At 35.3% G+C, this 20,620-nt stretch overlaps 1 protein-coding gene across 4 annotated transcripts in view; it reads left to right on the top strand.

Moving 5' to 3' along the window:
- LOC143215015 (furin-like protease 1) overlaps positions 1-16,286 on the top strand; it is a 549,701-nt gene extending 533,415 nt beyond the window's left edge. The window contains exon 13 of one of the 4 annotated variants that reach the window (XM_076436690.1): positions 10,648-16,286. In XM_076436690.1, coding sequence (XP_076292805.1) covers positions 10,648-10,694 — 47 coding nt within the window. In that variant the 3' untranslated portion in view covers positions 10,695-16,286. Of the gene's footprint in view, positions 1-7,355; positions 10,526-10,647 lie in introns of those variants that run through there. The other 3 variants (XM_076436689.1, XM_076436688.1, XM_076436691.1) reach the window with 3 other exon arrangements.
- The last annotated feature ends 4,334 nt before the right edge of the window (positions 16,287-20,620 follow it).

The following is a 20,620-nucleotide window of genomic DNA, read 5'->3' as shown; positions in this document are numbered from 1 at the left end:
CGAAACTTACTGGACTCGACAAAACCTTTATTTTCCTAAAAGAATAAAATTTCACCTTGAAATTCAAGATCAAGGAGAATTTTGTTGCATCTTGTTTTACAGATCTTCAAACATTTCTTTGCGCCCTGTGCGTTTGACAATAGGACGTTTAAAAAGTTCAATAACAATTTAAATTTGACAACACATCGCAAAAACGTTTCTCTCACTCGTGACTAGAAATACGAAGCCACAGTGCGTTTCACTGTGAAAAGTAGATGCGAATATCGGTAAAATATATTCAGCGCGAGGAATAACAATGAAACACAAATTTCTCCAGCGTCCAGAGCGCGAGCTGATCGTTCTATATCGCGAATCCTCGACCCAATTTCGGGAGCGAAAGATCGGCAACGCGGTAAATTCATTGGACACGGTTCGACCGACTTTTTACGCAGTATTATTCGCTGTTGATCGGCACTTCACACTCGAAGCGTGTCCGTGGATCCTGTTCAACCGAATCTGCGAGTCACTGAACAACGGAGGGTTTATTCGACTGTTTGCCGGGATGCTTAATAAAATCGATAAAAGCAACGTGACCACCGTGACACACGCGGAGCCATCGGCGGAAGAGAATCCGCTGTTACGCGTAGCCTGCGCGAAAATAAGACAAAGAAATCCACAGCAATTTCCGACGCGACAAATCGAGTTTCTCGTGTGATAGAGAGACCGGCGATCAATGGATGGAAAAAAGAAAGGCAGAGAGAAAGAGAGAGAGGGAGATGAGGAAAAGGAAAAATAAAAGAAAGATGATCGGGCACCGTTTATCCAGAAGATCAAAATTGAATTCTTCGCGGCGGGGACACGGAGGCGAAAAGAAAGATTACTCGGTGCACCCGAAGCGTCACGTGTCGCTTCATCCCTTTACTCCATAGCAGGTTCTGAAAACGTATTTAGGTACTTGGGCCTCTCCGTGGGCGAGTTGCGGTGCGGATTTTCTCAGACCAGCCAACCACCACCATCACCAACTACCATCACCAACCACATCCACATCCACAACCACACATGTACAACCAATCAATAAAAAAAACAAATATTAATAAAAGACCTATCCCTGATCGCTTCACCAGCACGGTGAGTCTTACTTCTCTATCGTTCTGTAATGTTCCTACGTACATGTATCCTCTCGCTGAACGTTGCTTTCGTATCGAGTTGTTTGAATTGTAGGCGGCAGTAGTATTAGACTAACTTGTGGTAGAGTAGTGTGAAATTAGTTCTAACACGCTTCGATAGATCCGGGACACTTTGGATTTATGTGGGGGTGGCTCACGTGGGACGGCCGAGTAGATGTCGAGAGATATTGTGTTTGATGTGAGGTCTGTTAATTTTTTATATGTGATTACAAAAGGTAGATGACTCTCCCCTTAAACAATAAGAAATACATTAAGTATTTCTTGTTTTGTGTAGTCTGTCATCACTAGACTGCGGATCTTTATGTAAAATAAATATGCTTTGCATTGATTGTGGAAAGCAGGAATAATGTAAAAATTGATTTCATCCCTTAACGACTTTGTTACATTAGAAACAACATTACAGCATTCTTGTATTCTTAAAATCTTTTCTGGTTTTATATTTCACCCAACCAAATTCTTTATAAATGTATAAAGATGTTACTATCCATTGCCGTGTTGTATTTATTATTTTTAGAATTTAATATACAGTATATTAGAGCTTCTTCATACGAAGTTCATTTTCTTCAAACAATTTACACAAAGTGATTGAGAAAATCATCTAATAAACTTGTTTCTCATCAGTATAATTAATATTGTACTATTTAATTCCACCAGTGTAAGAGAAATATTTGAAATCAATTTTTATAACACGCAAAATAAATAATCTCTTGCAGAATTTTTATTTATTGTAATTTTGCAGAAGGTGTAATCTATTCTTTTCGTTGTATTGCAATTTTTATAATACAATGTATATAAAGTTTGTATTATATACATTGCAAAGATTAACGAAAATGTCAGTGATATTTGCATAAAAGAATTTTCAGACTTCCAGTATGTACTTTGTCATTACTAGACAGCTTTAGACTTTATACAAAATAGAAATGTTCCAGCTAAAATGCAACAAACTGGAGTGAAATAGAACATTTTCTGTCTCAATATGTCTAATTGGTTCAAAGTAATGTGACAGTATTTTTAAATACTTCTAATGTTTTTACTATTTTAAATTACACTTAGTTATTCTTGTTATAAATGCATAGAAGCAACTGTCTAGTTATTACGTTAAATTCAATTAAAATGTAGTCGAATAATAGTTGACATATTCAACATTTCAGAAAATTATGACATAATGTAAGTGTATGTATGTACATAATGCCTGCTTGGATTCAAATTACTTTATTACATAATTAACGTGTGTTCTCTATTCTCTCACAAGCTTTACCATCTGCTACCTCATAATTAGTAATGCTGCTTATTTTTTATTCATCTTGCCTGCGACTATCTGTATGTTTACGTGAAATTTGGCTGCTGGTTATGATAGCTAAAATACTTGCTTCATCTCTCAAGCTTGAATTAACTGCATACATGACGTACGAAGTTGTTAATTGTTTGTACTAATCACGGCACGGTGTTTGTAATTCTGAAATTCATTTCTATAAAAGAAAGAGTTTATTTCGAAGTATATATACATATTATGTGTGTGTGTAAAATAAGCTGTTTGCATTTGAATGTTAACAAATAAGTGTATATCTACTTATATTATAAAATTATGTTAACGTAAAATTCAACCTTGAGTAATCTTTACTGAAATAATGGAATTGTTGAACACCTCGTGTTCAGCAAATTCAAACGTCCTCGCAATAATTTGGAAATTGATCGATACGTATGCACATACAGTTACGCACTCGAATTAATATTTGGACGCTCTAAAAAAGACGATAACTTTTTTAATATTGTACTATACGATTTGAACTTTTTTGGGAAGCTAAACAACCAGTTTACTACAGGATGTAAAAAGGAATTTTTAAAAAAATCGCAATTGATCGGAATTGTAGAGAAAATACTAAAAGTTGCCTTTTACAACTTTTTTATATGGGCCTGTATTGAAAATTTAAAAAATACCTTCTGTACATCTGTGTGAATTAAACATATTCTGAAAATTTCGTCAAAATCGGTCGACGTTGCAATGAGCTACAAACGCTTAAAGACATACAGTGGCTCACGAAAGTATTCGAACGCCCTTTAAAACAGAATAATTTTTTTATAATTGTAACAAACGCGCGCGCGACCTGATTTTTTGTAATCAATTAGAAGCACTGGTTTATGAAATGATATGCAAAAAAGATTTTCCAAAAAATTATAATTTACAAAGTTACATGCAAAAATAAAAAAGTCATTTTTCTAACTTTTTTATTAGGGCCCTTAAAGAAAATTTGAAATATATGTTTTTTAGATCTATGTTAGTTATACACATGCTGAAAATTTCGTCAAAATCGATTAACATACACACGAGCTACAAGTGATTAAAAATGTTGAAATTCGCAGTTTTACACGATTTTTTCATCAGTTTTTGCTTAAAATCCACAAAAACTCGTACATCTTTCGATGCGTGTAGTTTTTTCCTGCATCAACCGATTTCGATGAAATTTTCAGCATGTGTATAACTGACATAGATATACAAAACATATATTTTAAATTTTCATTAAGGACCCTAATAAAAAAGTTTAAAAAATGCCTTTTTTATTTTTACATGTAACTTTGTAAATTATAATTTTTTGGAAAATTTTTTTTGCATATCATTTCATAAACCAGTGCTTCTAATTGATTATAAAAAATTATTCTGTTTTAAAGGGCGTTTGAATACTTTCGTGAGTCACTGTATCTAACAATTCTTAATTCTTACATCTTTCAAGGCCTGTCGTTTTTCCCCGCACCAACCGATTTCGATGAAACTTTCACAGTGCATACAATTGACACAGACCTACAAAACGTGCTTTTTAAATTGTCAATATAGGCCCACATAAAAAAGTTGTAAAATGCAACTTTTAGTATTTTTTGCACAATTCCGATCAATTGCTATTTTTGATAAAATTTCTTTACACATCCTGTAGTAAAGTAATTGCTCTAGCTCCCCAAAAAAGTTCAAATCGTGTGGTGCAATATTAAAAAAGTTATCGTCTTTTTTAGAGCGTCCGAATATTAATTCGAGTCACTGTAAAACACATCTCAACATGCATTCAGTTCCACCTAGTATCATAACGAATCTATGTACTCGTCTAGCATGCTCAGTAGTCGCTCTCGTTGTGGCCATAGTTGTTGTAAATAGTAGCCAGCAAGGTTGACCCTCCGTAGTTGGTTCTTGCTCGCTTAATTGTTTTCCTTAACGAAATAACGCAAATTGAGATCTCTATGTTTACTTACAAAAGAAAAAGCGAGACCGATTTGTATTAGGGCTGGGCGAATCAAAGCTCGAGACGCTCTCTCGAATGTCCATTAATTTCTGAAACAATGAAATATATCAGTGTAATTCACCGAGGCCTAATTCGGCGAATATATATTTTTATTTATATTTATTTATCATTAAGTTCTACAGCGCCGTTATATCGCGTCAATGTACATTAGTTTTAAGCGGTACTTATCATAACTTGTAACATATTATTATGTTCTTTTTTTTATGTAAGCTATGTTTGATATGCATTGTCTTGAACACAAACACACAGAAACACAGAAAAACGAACATGTTGGACTGCTGGTGTTTATGCAAATCATTTTCACGGACAAATTAAATACAGAGAAAAACCTGATTTATAATAATTTATCAATAAGAGGATCAATAAATGCATAAAATCAGCAGTCTATGTAATTTGATGTGGATGACATTGTCTTTAAAATTATATTTTGGCAATTTTCCAGACGGAAAATATGTTTAGGATTTAATTAAATTGACACTTTCAAATATGCAATAGATGCATAAAATGAACACTCCAAATAATTTGATATGCACGAGATTGCCTTTCAAATTTTCTATCGGCGTTTAAGCCCAAGTAAAAATTCTGTGAAAAGTGTATTCACTGTTTGGTTGAAGCAAATTTCATTGTTTTTTCCACGTTCGAATAGGCGACGAATGTATAAAATGTTTAAATGATTTCATGTGGATGACATAACTTGCGAACGTTTCTATCGGCATTTGATCCGAAACGATATACCCATCGGCGGAAATTGTAGTTCCAAGCTATTAGTCGTTTCCGGCTTCTATGACCATTAATTCGAGCCGTAATTCGGGATCCTTGATTGTTCCGTGTTCAGCATAGGTTTACCAACATTTGCATTACTGCATAAAGGTGCTCTAAACATACCTTGCGTCTGAGGAGTGTTCCAAACTTGCTCTCGACACGGATATTACTTGAATATCCAACTTGTTGTATGACGGGACAATCTGCAAAGTTTGCGCGCCGCTCGAGGAACTTGTAATTATCGGACACTTATACGGAACGACACAATCTCGCCGATTTTTCGCGTCACTGGTACAACGCTTACGACTTTTACTTTAAAACAAATACGATAGATCTACTTCTGTAAGATCAAGAGAATCGGGTACTAAACAACTTTGGAATATTTTGGATATTTTAAAATTATGTTTTGAAATTCATCAATATTTTCAAGTAAATTACTGGTGACGAATACAAAACAATAGACAACTGGAATATTTTGGATATTTCAAAATTATTTTTTCAAGTTCGTGAACATTTTCAAGTAAATAACTGGTAACAAATACAACGATAACTAAAGTAATAAAGCTGTTTTACGATACTTGACAACTGTGCTAGATAAAATATAGTGGTGTAATCCCTTGCCGTATTATTTTCTTTACAGTTTCAGTGATTAAAACGTATTTATCCCCAAAAACGTCGTAGAAGAGAAAAGAAAATTTATATTTTCTGTATGGCTACATTTATTTGAATTGCAAACGAATCAAATTTCATTCCATTTAAAAAGAAAGGCGTAACGTTCATGTCTGTTAGACTCGGGGACCAAAAATAACAGTTATTCTAAAATGTTCTATGATAAAAATCATTAATCGATTATTATTGAAATTTAACATATCGATTTTTATACTTTTTGGTTACAAATAACAGTTATTAGTGTTCAAAAAATTGGATCCTCCTTGATAACTGTTATCGATGGAGAAAAACTGTTTCGATTGTTCAAAATAGTTATCGATAAAAGAAGTTCATTTCGATCGCTCATAACAGTTATCGATGAAAGAAGTTCATTTCACTCGTAACCGTTATGAGCGATCGAAATAAATTTCACTCATTGATAACTGTTATAAGTGATCGAAATTAATTTCTCTCAACGATAACATTTAGCAACAAGAGAAAAACTTTTCCTTGATTTTAGTCGATGAAATACTTGTTATTCTATGACTTTTTTTCTGTTTGGTTATAACAGTTATGGTACCTGGTTAGATTTTGTTTAAAATCTTCACAACGAGTGTGACTCGTTAAGATACGACAAGGGGTTGACCGAAAAGTTAGTGACTTCTTACGTTCTATAACTTTTCTAAATAAACAAAATATATCTCATTACTAGACTGCGAATGCTTATGCAATTTTCAATTTTTCTAGACGAATTTTAAAAAAGTGGAGTAAGATACAACGTTATTTCCAGTGGTAGTAGCCTTTGCAGATCTCAACGAAATAAAAATTTTACTAAATTCTGTCGAATTTTATATTCCACCCTTTTTCGAAAATTTTCAGAAGCCACAAATGCATAAAAATCCGCATTACTCACAACAAGAAAGATCTAATATAATAATACCTGAAAGATTTTCAGAATGTTATTATAAATTTATTATATAAATGATGCATTATTGAGTATCTCTGGCATATTTTCCATTTTCCAGTTTCTGATGAGGAATTCATTCAAATCAAAATTTATTTATCATCTTGTACACACATCTATACAATTACAGAAGCAACAAATTAGAATGAAGAAGTCACTAAATCTTTCATCAGAAAAATTCTTTTAAACACCACCCTCTGCACACACACACACACACACACACACACACACACACACACACACACACACACACACACGCACGCACACACACACACAGTTGCCTCTTGAACAGGAAGGGACAGTACAACTAAAATGTTCGCTTTCTGCGGAAAGAGATTGACTCGTGCTTAAACGAACACCGAGAAACAGTGAAATTGTTCAACGAATAAATCCGTCGATGTCATCCAATCGTCAGAAAGGCACACGACACGTTCGCACAACAACAAACACAAACAACGTGACACACGAGGAGAATTCTGCCGAGGGGGAAGAGACGGACGGCCATCAAAAATGTATGTAATTTTTCAGAGTGTAACCGGTCCTGGTACCTGTACGACGGCATCTGCGTGAGCAAGTGTCCAGCCAAGACCTATGCTGTCTACGATGAGACAAGGTCAGCCTGTGTGCCCTGTCACTACAGCTGCATGGCCTGTTCAGGGCCGTTGGTCACCGAGTGCACCCGTTGCTACGAGGACTCGGTGCATTCGAACTTTGCGGACTCCCAATGCGTCCTGAAGGAGCTGTCCTGGACGATGCAGTCGACCCTGTGGTTCTACAGGATGTCGATCCTGTTCGCCATCAACCTGGCCGTGCTGATAGTTGCGCCGACGGTTTATCTGGCAGTGAGCTGGTACCTTCGAAGGAGGAACTCGCAGATCTACGGCTACAGCAAGGTCTCCTGCTCCAACAACGGGGACGCTAACAAGGACACCGACAAACTGCAGGAGAATGCCGGCTATTCCGACAGCGAGTAAAAGAAACGGACTCGGAAGCGGTTGATGCGGGCTCGGTGACGCTAGAGGAAGCCCTTTTTTTGCCGGAGCTTCGGGACGAGGAACGAATGAAGGATTTAAAGGGTCGAAATTATTTGGTGAAGCCGCTGCTGGGATTCTCGGTTTTCCAAGGCGGCGATCAGTCCAAGTCGAAGATAAAAGTGGAACGACCAAGCAGTTTGTGTAACTAAATCGGTCGACAGCCTTGCCGGTAGTGGAAGAAGATTTTATTGGACTTTCGAGAAATCGAGGATTTAAGTGGAACGAATTGTTTGGAGAAATAACGAGAATTCTAGTTTACGTATATTTTTTATTGGGGAATAACTATTTGGAAGAATGATGACCTAGGAAGGTTTTTAGATTCGGATCTTCTTTGGGCGAAGGAAGCTTGTAGAATGACTCAAGTGGTGATGGAGAATGGTTTCGTATATATAGTTTAATAATGATTAAAAAGCTCGGATACTGTTGCGAACAGTTTGTTTTTATCGACGCTTATTAATTTGCAAAAGTCTGATATACTTTCAAGATGCGGCAGCTTGAATTTTGGGTTTTCCAGGTTATTTCTATTTCAAGAAAGAAATAAAAATTATTGGAACGGTGGACCAATCTGTATCGAATGTGCTTTATAACCTCAGGAACTAATAGATAGCTTTAGGAAAATAAAAATTCGTTAAACCATCTTGAGCTTAAGTAACTAAGTGTCCTTTGAAGACTGATGAACTACTGGAAGATGAATGCATGATCCGCGTTGTTTGGCACAGTTTGAAAATGGGTTGAAGACTACTTTTAAAAATTTGATATGGTCCGAAGACTCGGATAATAGTGACGGACGAATACAAGATGGTATGACACGGATTGTCATGGTTGATCAGGGTTAGAAGATTCAAATAATAACGATGGAAATCCATTTTCATCAAATCTTCAGAAAGAATGAAATTTGGTATGGTTTGACATGGTTGATCAGGGTTAGAAGATTCAAATAATATCGATGGAAGTCCATTTTCATCGAATCTTCAGAAAGAATGAAATTTGGTATGGTTTGACATGGTTGAAGGATTGAAATAGTAACGCAAAACGTCCATTTTCATCAGATACTCAGGCGAAGAAGGAATTGAAGATTAGAATAGTTTAAGGTGTGATTTGATATATTTGGTATCGTTTGAAATGGTTGAAAGATTAAAATAGTAACGCAAAAAGTCCATTCTCATCAGATCTGCAGACAGAGAAAAAATTGAAGATTAGAGCAATCTAAGGCGCGGCTTGATATGGTTTGGTATGGTTTGAAATGGTTGAAAGATTAAAATAGTAAATCAAAAAGTCCATTTTCATCAAATCTTTAGAATGAGAAAGGAATTCAGAATTAGAATAGTTCATACGCCTCGAAAAGCTGCAGCTAAATTATTTGATGGCTTCATTTGAATATAGAATAAAAATCAATCATCTCATATCTATACAATGTGGTTTGAAGAGCACTAGTAAAGTACAGCAGCAAGATCACGCGCCAGCATTAACGGTGCTCCGAAATAATGACAAACAACGGTTGAATTGATGTCACGGTCTAGCAAATACATTCCAAACCCGATCGTAAATTAGGTTAGTCGTAGCCCGGTGAATATTACAAGTGCATAGAGAACGATGTGATTCAGTGGGGCGAAACGTGAGGATTCACAGTGTCGTGTCTCGCCAAGATGAATTTTGGGGTCGTCGATGCGGAATTCAATGAGGAACTGATTTCGCGTTCTTCTTCTCGTCCGGTCATTTAGCCAAATTTTTTGTATCGCTTCAATTAGTAATAAGATTAATCCATTTGGACTTACATGAGTGTGTATTGTTAAAGTTTCAATTTACAGTTGACATATGTAATTAACAGGATTAAGAACGTTGTAATACGCCACGCATTCCACTGCGTTCCGTTTCAAATACGCTTACTATGATGCCTTCACTATACGCTGTCTAACAAATAGTTAATATCGAATCAATTTGTAAAAAAATTGTATTTTTAATATTAGTTTTCTCGTCGATAATCAAAAGTAGATTAATGATATAACCACCGTAACCGATCATAACGTTTCTAATCCGAGTTCCTAGCTGTGCTAAGCACATTGTAATTTATACACCTGTGAAATTATTGTGTTATACTATTTATGCGAGGTAGTACTTTAGTGTGCGAATAGCAATAAGGTGTAGCTACATTCCAGGCAGCCAAAGACTTTTATAGTTACGAAACTGTAGATACATGTGCTAAGAACCATGTCGACGAGATTGTTCGCGTCGAATTGTATTGGAATGTTCCAATTTTCAATGTAACACCGTACCATTGATTATGGATATCCAAAAATCGTGGTTCTTTCGTTCTAGCGTGAAAAACTGTCTAAGAATTGTATGTTTGTTAATAACCAAGTATTAATAAAGTCGCAGCTTCACAAAACTTAGCTGTACTTAAATGTTCTATCAATTTTTAAATGTCCACAGGATAACAAGCATAATTTCCACATTCATGTATATTTATTATCAGATATATCTAATAATTTCAAAAATAATGTTTTTTCTGTTAATTCTACAAAATTGGGATAACAACGAATCCATCATACTTCACTTTTGTTTGTTCTCGAGTTCATTAAACTAATCATAATATTCATATAAAGTTTATCAGTCATTTGAGTTTGTGGCATCGTTATTTAAAATACTATTTTGAGAGAAACATTGATTCGATCTGTTTATTTTTTATTGCTAATTTAGTATTAACGAATTTATTATAATCTATTTGAAAATTTTGCAGTGAAAGTTCGAGTTTCAATTTGTATCACAAATCTAATTTTACTTTACAGCTTGGGAAACTAGTATGGACCACGCAATACACGACCAGGTGTTATAATCGACGACAACACAATTACACGACGGTATAATATAACACAAAATTAAATATTGTGACTAACTTAGCATACATTTTTCAGTTTAATATTTGTAGTTTAATTTTTTTCGAATGGTCTATGTATTTTATCCATGACTAAATAAACACTATTGCATATGTGAAAATGTTATGTACATTAACGAATATTTAACATCATCGACAATATTGAAAACATCAATTTTCAGAAAACATAAGTATTGAAAACGAACTTCTATTAAATCACCACACTTATTTTCATTTTACTCGTACACACTTACACTTACACAATCGAAATCATCGCTTGGTCAAACGAAGGATAATTTTTTGACATTATCTTAATAATCTAAGTAACAATTAGACAGCGGATTTTATGCAATTATGCCAAAAATGAATAGCTATAATTTAAAACATTAAAAACATTAGAAAAATTTTAAAACGCTGTTATATTATTTGCAACCAGTTAAACATATTGAGAAAGAAAATAAATTTGTATGTCACTGCAGTTTGTTGCAATTCCGGTGGAAAATTTTTATTTTGCATAAAGATCCGCTGTCCGGTAATAATTTCAAAGTTTTATTTTTAACAGTATATGAGCCCATAATTACTTAATATTTAAAGTAAATATTTACCTTTTTAAACATAAATATTTCAAGGAAAAGGACATTAACATGATATCGTAAAAATTACATTGAATTAATTTAGTTTGAAATAATGCGATGTGAAATAACTGATAAACTCATTGTTTTTAAATTTTTACCTAGACCACTTTCATGATTCTGGGCACATACACGAATAAATGTTGTATTGATTTCAACAAATTCACGAATTTTTGGTAAATGATTTCGAGGGGTGACGACTGCTGTCGAAAAGCTGTGGCGTGTATATTTGCAGTGTTCTCACGGTCTATGGCCGAATTGTCAATAACGAATGACATTCGCAGGAAACGCGTCATTATCTCATCCGCACGTTACAATGGAACGGCAGATGCAGAAGCATCGTACGGTCAAATTAATTGGCGATTATTAACACACTGCTGCGAATTGCCTTCTCAGTGTGATTGAGCTCTCGTCTTTGTATAAAAAATCGCATTATTAGCCATGCTGCAGCGTACATATTCAACGTTTGATCGCACTCAAAAATTTCGCGAACAATTGCGTGCACTAGTACTGACAATGCCAATCATTCATTTGTTTCCCTGTGGCCGATTTAATGGAGCAACTTCTGAAAGGAGAGAACAGGTAAGGATAAATCACACAGGGTTTGTATGAAAATATAAAACGATTCTTCACAGTTGATCAATTGTAGCTTTATTTTGAATTTCAAATTGTTCAACCACTATATTGGAAATTCATTAATTACATATAAAATAGAGTAAACACATAGGAAACGATTTTCGAGAGTAGAATGTATTTTAATTGTGTGTAAAAATAATCAATAAAAGTACGAAGAAAGCAGTACAAGTTAATTTGTACACCTAATATTCTTGTTGTGATTAATTTGTTAAGTGAAAACAGAAGAATTTGAGGATATTGCTATATTATTTACGACTTATTAACAAGTATTATAAGAGAAAATCTAATTTTGTAGAAAGATCCAGAGTCAATGATTTACATAAATGCCTCTCCAAATTATAAGTTCTCTGTAGAAAATAAAATAGCTGTTTATACTGTGCATGAGCTATGAGCAAAGCAAGTTTTAATTTCTAGATCTAGAATTAACCGGAAAAACATTATAGAAAATTAACAAACATGTAACAAAATGAAATTACGGATAATGTGGTTCATTTGTCAGGTTTCCACTTTCGTGTCGTATTTTGTTAATTGTACAGAAAGAAATTCATTTCCAATTAGTAAATGGATAGATAAATAAATAACTTGAAATCTAGGTAATTAAAATAAGGAAACTGGATGCTAATGAGTATACTTGCTCCAATTATACTGAAGAAATCCTCAAGCTGCTGCGCTGAGTATGTATGTCTGATATTGCACCGACTTATTCTACTGCTCCCACAGCATTGTCTGACTACATTCTGGGCTGTTCCACTTGTGCTACCGAATTCTTAACACTTTCAGGTTTATTTTCTCATATCAGCTATTTATGAAAAAAAACTAGTAGACCTTTACATAACGTGAACATTGCAAAGAATTTTCACATTGAACAAATTTAATTAATAGATTTATTATGTCTGGCTGTTTAATATTTATACCACTATCTTTCGCCTTCAATCTTAACCATGCCATTGACGCTCAGCTTTTTAATAAAAATAAAGAAACTAAAGGAAAATAAAGAAACTTTGTCCCGAACCCAATATATCAATTATTATCTCAAGTGACAACCGTGAAAATAAATGATAAAGTTAAGCGTGTTTACCCTTGTATTACACTAAAAACATTGTTATGCACACGATAACAATAACAATTGTCGCGGGGTCGCAGAACCATGCTTATCCTGCCAGACCAGTGAACAGAATTTTCCCTATATATTCAGTATTCAAATTCTTGTCCCGTTTATTCATATTCAACGTCAGAGTTGACGTCGCGTATCAAGTTTCCAGTTCCTGTTTTTGTCATTTAATCTTCAAATGGATAAATTCGCAGTCTCCTTATTACCGACGCCATGATATTCCCATGACATGAGTCGCCGGCCCTATCGAATGCTACACGATTAACCCGTTGATTGCAAGTCGCGGTAACAAAGCGCCGCGCCGCTGCTTTACGAGCGACAATGGAACCGACTGAAACCGTTTCGAATCCGTGTATAGCTTCAATCTGACTACTAATCTTGAAGGGAATTAAAGTCGTTTCCAGCATGCTTAGCGACGTTTCCCCGCAACAAACGTTCCGGTGGACTCATTAAGGTCGTGTTCTCCTAAATACCTTCGCGGCGCAACCCCGTTCTATTTTCATTTTCAATTATCCCTCGGACGATTTACGATGCTCGACGTTCGTAGTTCGTGCGAGCCGCAGAAAGGACGGCGGCAGTTTGGAAAAAAGAACACGGCGAGCTTGCTGCTACCTTGTTCTCACGTAGCTCTCTTGTCGGCGAAGCTCGGGTTTAAGGGCTGGTTACGGCGCCATTGTCGCGAGATTATTTATGACTATTGACACAACTTCCCGCATATTAACTTCCTTTGTGTTCTTTGCGGACGAGTATTATTAGGCTCTGCACATAATAAGCTCGTTCGTGTTTGACATTAGGGTAACTGTACCGTTTACTGCGGCGTCATGCTTCGCACGTACTTAATTTTAATATTAGGTGTGCAAATAAGTTCCTTCCCCTTTATTTTTTTTACGATCATAAATTCTGACTGAATCCGAATTACTTCCCGATTTTGGTGCCATCTGGAAGAGCGTTCCTTTAGTTTTTTAAGAAGAATCGTGATGAGCGCTCTAAGAGTTTCCAGTCCTATGCAACAATTTCAAGCAATATGGCGTGCGAGAAACATCGGTTGCGTCACTGCTTATTTTTTGCACTCCAGCTTAAGAAATCAGCTGTTGAAGCTACTGAAATGGTTTGTGCGGCACTGGGAGAGAACGCCGTATCTTACGGAACATGTAAGAAATGGTACCAACGATTTAAAGCCGGAAATTTTAATTTGGAAGACGACGATCGTTCAGGTGGACTGAGAAAGTTCGATGACGGTGTGAATTAGAGGAATAGCTCAACGATAATCCGACCCAGACGCAAGAAGAATTGGCAGAATGATTGGCAGTCACCAGACAAGACTTTATTACATTTTATTACATTTTATGTAATAAAATCTTGAATTTGGAAAAAAATGGAAAGAACTTATTTGCACACATAATATTATTCCTCATTTATCATAGCTAGAATGCGGATCTTTATGCAAAATTAAAAATCTTCTGAATTTTTGTGGGAAGCAGGAGTAAAATTAAAATTGATATTTCATCCCTTAATTACTTTATTGGATTAAAGACAGTATTGCAATATTCTTCAACTTTTCTAATCGTTTGCTGTTTTACGTTTCGTCCAGCCAATTTCTTCATAAATGCATAAAAATCAGCAGTCTAATCATAACATGTGTAAGCATTTTATAGAAGAATGATGTGTTCTGAATATTAGGGACATTCCTAGTGATTTTTGTGCCGCAGTAATGAGCTCCTCCTTCACTTTAATGTACGTAATGCTGCGGTCTTAATGTTTTGATTAAAAGGACAAGAGAAGTTTCTTTTTATATTTATATTGTATCGAAGTAATAATAATAAAACTTTCAGTCACACATAAAATAATAATATGTGTAAGCATTTTATAGAAAAGTAATGTATTCTGAATACGAAAAACCATTGGTGGTCATCAAAACCTAATAGAACATACGAAAATATTAAAAAATAAAATCAATAACATTTTGTGCGTATTACCGCGGATGAGAAATATACGATTGTACAAGCATTAATTTAAGTAAATCCTGAATACAGTAACAAATAATTTTTTGATTTATTACATGTTAAATTAGTACACCTTTTCTTTTAACCAGTATTTGAGTAATATTTATTATCTTTAGTTCCTTGCTGTTTTAACATTAAATCTACCGAGCCTTAAAAGTAACTGGTACATGTTCCCTTATAAAAACGACAAGATTGATTTTATTTAGACTTTGTGTGCTCCTATTATAATACGTGCTCTACTAAAGATATTGTTACGGGTCTGCCGATACACCCGTTTTATAGAATCGGTAATCGGTTGTAGATTCAGGTTGGTCACAGCGTTGTTATGAAAACGACGCTGGAACGAAGGAGAGCCTGGAGACAGACGCGGTTGAGGACGGACGTCTTCTTCGATAAAGACGATAAAAGCGATAAAAAGAAAAAGATAAGTCTCCTTCCTCCGAGTACTAAAAGGCTAATGTTGTTTAAAGAGTGTTTATTTATTTAGAGAAAGCGATACTTCATTACAATATTTATACAATCAATTCTTATAAAATCATTTTTGTTATTTCAATAATCTGGAACCGGTCATTTTGACCAGTGTTGGTAGGTTTAGTGTTAAATTAAGAACAATGTAAACTCCTTTGTCTTTCTCAATTCTCTTCTTCCTTTTTATTTCTTAAAATCTCCATTTTTTCTTTGTTACACTTCACTTTGTCTTTTATTTTTATTACTCTTCTTATTTTTATCTATGAGGTGGAGTGGGGTAAGACCGCCCTAGTTTTTGCAAAGTTGGACTTTAAACTGATGTATTTTCAGTCTGGTATGTAAAAACTTAACGTTCTTGATATCAAATTCTTGCCATAGTTATTATTGATGAATTAGTATTATGTAGAATTCTAATTTTGCTTGAAAATTATCATTTTTATAGGACATTGTACAAATTTTACCCCGAAAATGGGGCAAGTCCGTCTCTGAGAGTTAAAAATGCTTTCGAAACTTGTTTCAAGTGCTACGGGGCAAGCAAAGAATGATTACCAAGCCTGCTATAGAATGCTTCTTATTGGATTAAATTATATTGTTTAGTTTTATAGTTATCTATACAGTACGCACTTACCCCACCGTGATAGTACGAACTTGCCCCGTGTAGTAATATTTACGGGGTAAGATCATCTTAGTGTTTTTCTCAATAAACTTTAAAAAATACAATGAAAACGGTTTATTTAATGTAAACCTACATCAATATTTGTTGTACTTACCTAAAATAGCAACACAGGATATATTAATAACTTGTAAACTATTGTACCTTAAGGGTAACCTCAAAAGTTGTAAATGTACCTCGCACGTAACTGTTTGGCATTGGTTGATTACATTAATAAATACAAGCTAGAGAAATTTCGTTCATATTATAATAAAAATAACCAATTAACGAACTTGCCTCGTAGACGGACTTGCCCTACTCCACCTTAATATTCTTTATCGAGAATCGTATTCTACCAAATTACGTGTATCGAATAGGTACCTAACCTAAAACGTTGGGCTGAAGTAAAGCTCGTTTCTCATCGTAGTTGCAATTCACCCCGTAGTATTAGAGACGTTCCTAGTGGTTCTTAGTAAAAAGCTCCTCCTTCAGAAGCAGTAGTGCCGAGGGCTTTACAATTTATTACGAAAATATGCAAAATTCTCAGGACGTTTAATCATCAACGATGAACGCGCAATTATGGCTGCGCATGTCGCGACCGATTTTTGGTCGACTCGGGGCGCAGCGAAGCGGTTAATGTGATTAAATTTGAGCGCACGGTGTACAAAGTGGAACCAGGACATGTGTACAAAAATAAAATGGATCGCGACCCTCGCAGGAACCTAATTGGAAAGTAAAATAGCAGACGGTTGCATGGCCCAGTTCCTCTCGTGGCGCGACCACCCTCAGAGAAAAATCTCGTTACCGTCATCGCTTCGAAATAAGCTACGAGAATGATTTCAAAGGGGACACTGTATATATACATGTTCACTTGCCAGCGATGATATACCTCCTGCCGTTGGAATTTGGTTTCATGCCAAACGTCCATGTACTCGGAGACGACTCCGAGTATTTACTCTCTTCTTATTTCATGTCGAGATTCGGATCGGGGGCGTGGGAGGACGAACAGCGGAAAAGGGGTTGCACGGGCAGGGCACGGTCAAAGAGAAGACGAAGGGATAGAGCAGGAAAGAATAAAAGAGCTCTCTGGCTACGATGCCGAAACTTCCCGCTGCTAGATCGCCGCGCCACATCGCGCCAGGCTTTAAACCTACCGAGAGACAAAGCGCTCATTTGTTTCACCATCGCGGCGGCCAACTTTCTTCGACGCGCGAGAATTCACGGGGAACATCGCATCGGCGCGCGGCGCGGCGCACCTACGTGACCATCCGCGAGATTCCGCCGAAGTATTGTCGTAAACTCGACTAGCTGAGAACTTTCGTCGGCAGATTCTCTCCTTTTTATCCATCGTTTTCAAACTCTTTAATATCGCCACCCACCTACAGCCCTCGTATCTCGCGCAATTTGCGCGAATTCTGCCTATTTCTCCAACTAACTTTGCTTTACGTTCGGACTTGGTCGACGAAGACGAGTTAGCTCGTTGTTCCTGTTGGCTATTGCTTTTTAATAACTTTTCATTTTCTCCTTAACCCTTTGCACTCGAAGAAAAATTTCATTCCAAAATCAAGACATTTTATTCAACCCGGATCATTTTTATTCTACGTAATCTTTTTTACATTGTGCACATCAAATTGCACCTGTTTTCTCGTGTAACAGTTGAGCTTTTCACAATTTATAGAATACGGACGATTTTAATCATATTTATTAGATTATGTATTTAATCAAACAAATTAACTTATTGAAGTTTTATTAACACAACTCCGAGCACACAGAAAACACGTCTATTTGATTTAAATATCACACGTCAATTGAGAATCATTCAGGCTAGAAAGCATTGAACGATACTTCGAACAAATAACTAACGGGTTTATAAATAAACTGAACTACAAATATTATATAATACTACTATAATACAAATATTAAATCGATCGTTCCTTGAGTAAAACAATAGATTCATTTTGACATATTTCAACAATATTAAAACTGCTTTGAATAATGGTATGGCAATTTTTACTGTCATGGAGCTCCGGAGTAACCATTCGAGTGCAAAGGGTTAATTGAACCAATCATTTTTTAACCCTTTGCACTCGTTTGTCGAGTGTCTCGACATCGGAGAAAGGAAAATGTAAACGAATCGAGTTTTTATATGTACTTGGTTCTGCTTTCCTTTATTTAAGTCGTATTCTTTAGTTAAAAACAAGTATAAGTTCCACAAATAAGGAACTACGATTTTTCATGCATTTTAGTTAATAATAATTATGATATATATTAATTATATTAAATCATTATAATAATTATTATTATTTATTATAAATAAATATAAAAATAAATATAAATTATTATATATTATATGATTATATAATTATTATACAGGGTGTCCCAAAATTCGTGAAAATCCTGAAAGGGGGTGGTTTCTGAGACCATTTCAAGCGACATTTTCCTTTGCAAAAATGTTATCCGCGGCTTTGTTTAGGAGTTATTAACGAAAAACACGGACCAATCAGAGCGCGACCTAGACGCGAGTTGCCACAGTCGGACCGGCGCGCAAACTGTCTATTGGCCGACTGTGGCAACTCGCGTCTAGGTCGCGCTCTGATTGGTCCGTGTTTTTCGTTAATTACTCCTAAACAAAGCCGCGGATAACATTTTTACAAAGGAAAATGTCGCTTGAAATGGTCTCGGGAACCACCCCCTTTCGGGATTTTCACGAATTTTGGGACACCCTGTATAAACAGTAATAATTATAATGAACATTATAAGAATGCTTAACGTATAATTGCTTTTTATAGAAGTACACAGACATGTCAGGACTACTAATTGTATTTCCCAGTGGCTCCATATTTTTTAAGCTTTCCATTGTGTCGCACCTAATCGAAGGAAAAGAACCCTCCTAGCATCGGTAGAAAAGAAAACCGAGAATGAAAAGCAGCCACCAATTCAACATTAATCATTGATAAACTTTCTCAAACGTCGATGCTCGTAATAAATGTGCGTCGTTTATCTTTTTCACTTCCTTTTTTTACCATCAGCTCCATAAAACTTATCATTCGCCATTAACTGCATCCTATCGTACCATTCGCAAAAACACACCGCAGGGATGGAACCAGATAAGTGGGAATTACGCGAACTGCGAGAACAATGGATAAAATAACCGGTGAAATCGCATTTAAAACTCAATAATCTATAACATAAATATATATTTTATATAAATAAACACACTTATTTTCTATTCTGTCAGGTTTAATAATTCGCTGTAATAACTAGACTGCAGATCTTTATCCATTTGTGACAAAAAGTAAGGTAAAGGCAGCAGTAGTTGACCATATTTAAGAGAAACTTTCTGGCCAAATAATAGTAATTTATTACTCTTTTATTACATACCAAAACATTTTGTGTAAAAATGCTGTCCAAACGTCGTAAATTATGTAACAATACTAACTTTCTACAAAAAGTTATGTTATACAAATTATATAAACATATCTGCAAATCTAAAAACGGCGTCAGAAGTTGACCATCTTCGGAAATGAAAACGCTAGTAATTGACCACGTTTTAGGTTAATAGTTGACCATTTACGGCACATTAAAAACAGTAAATGCGATCATTTTTATATTGTTTATTTACAAGAATTAAAACAAATTATTCACAGAAAATCAAATAAGACTGAAAAAAGCACTAATTCCATATAAAATCTATTTCTTGAACATAGTAGATGTTCCGAGTTTTACTCGTTCTCAGAGGCTCATTGATATGACCAATAACATTTTCCCACTCGTAGTCTGATATGTCTGGTGTCTCTGGCCACTTCCACAATCTCCCATGCTTTTGCATAATAATTAACCATTATTTTTTCCCCCATTTTTTCAATAATTGACCCCAGATTAAGTCAATAGTTGACCATACGGTCATCTTCTGAAGTGTATCATAAAACAAAGACGAGCACTGCGCTCCTGATCTCTGACGAGGTTATATGTCAAATAGGTGTACTATAATTAGTAAATAAATTTGAAAAATTTATGTCAGTAATTGACCACGCCTGTGAACTTCTAGGAACAATCAGGATAATAAAAGTCAATATTTGACCCCCCCCCTGAATTATGGTTTTTAAAGTTTAGATAATCAAAAAGTTACACTTATTAAGTATAAAGTACCATTACAATTCAAATAATGAAAGATCCAATCAGAAAATATTAAAAGTATGGAAATCACTCACCGTAAATTGTACACGTTTCCTTAAGAATATCGTTAAGAAAATCACGCTGCGAAGCCACGGAGCTAACATTAACTAAATTAATCGTCTGTCGTGATGGTAAACAACTCAAATCAAATAAGATATTTGGGAGTCAGGTTAGGAGGTGACGCAGCATACTTCGCGCGCTATTATCGG

The sequence above is a fragment of the Lasioglossum baleicum genome, chromosome 13, assembly GCF_051020765.1.
Source record: "Lasioglossum baleicum chromosome 13, iyLasBale1, whole genome shotgun sequence".
Classification (NCBI taxonomy): domain Eukaryota; kingdom Metazoa; phylum Arthropoda; class Insecta; order Hymenoptera; family Halictidae; genus Lasioglossum; species Lasioglossum baleicum.
The sequence above is the reverse complement of the archived record's forward strand: the minus strand, read 5'-3'. Positions and strand labels throughout refer to the sequence as shown.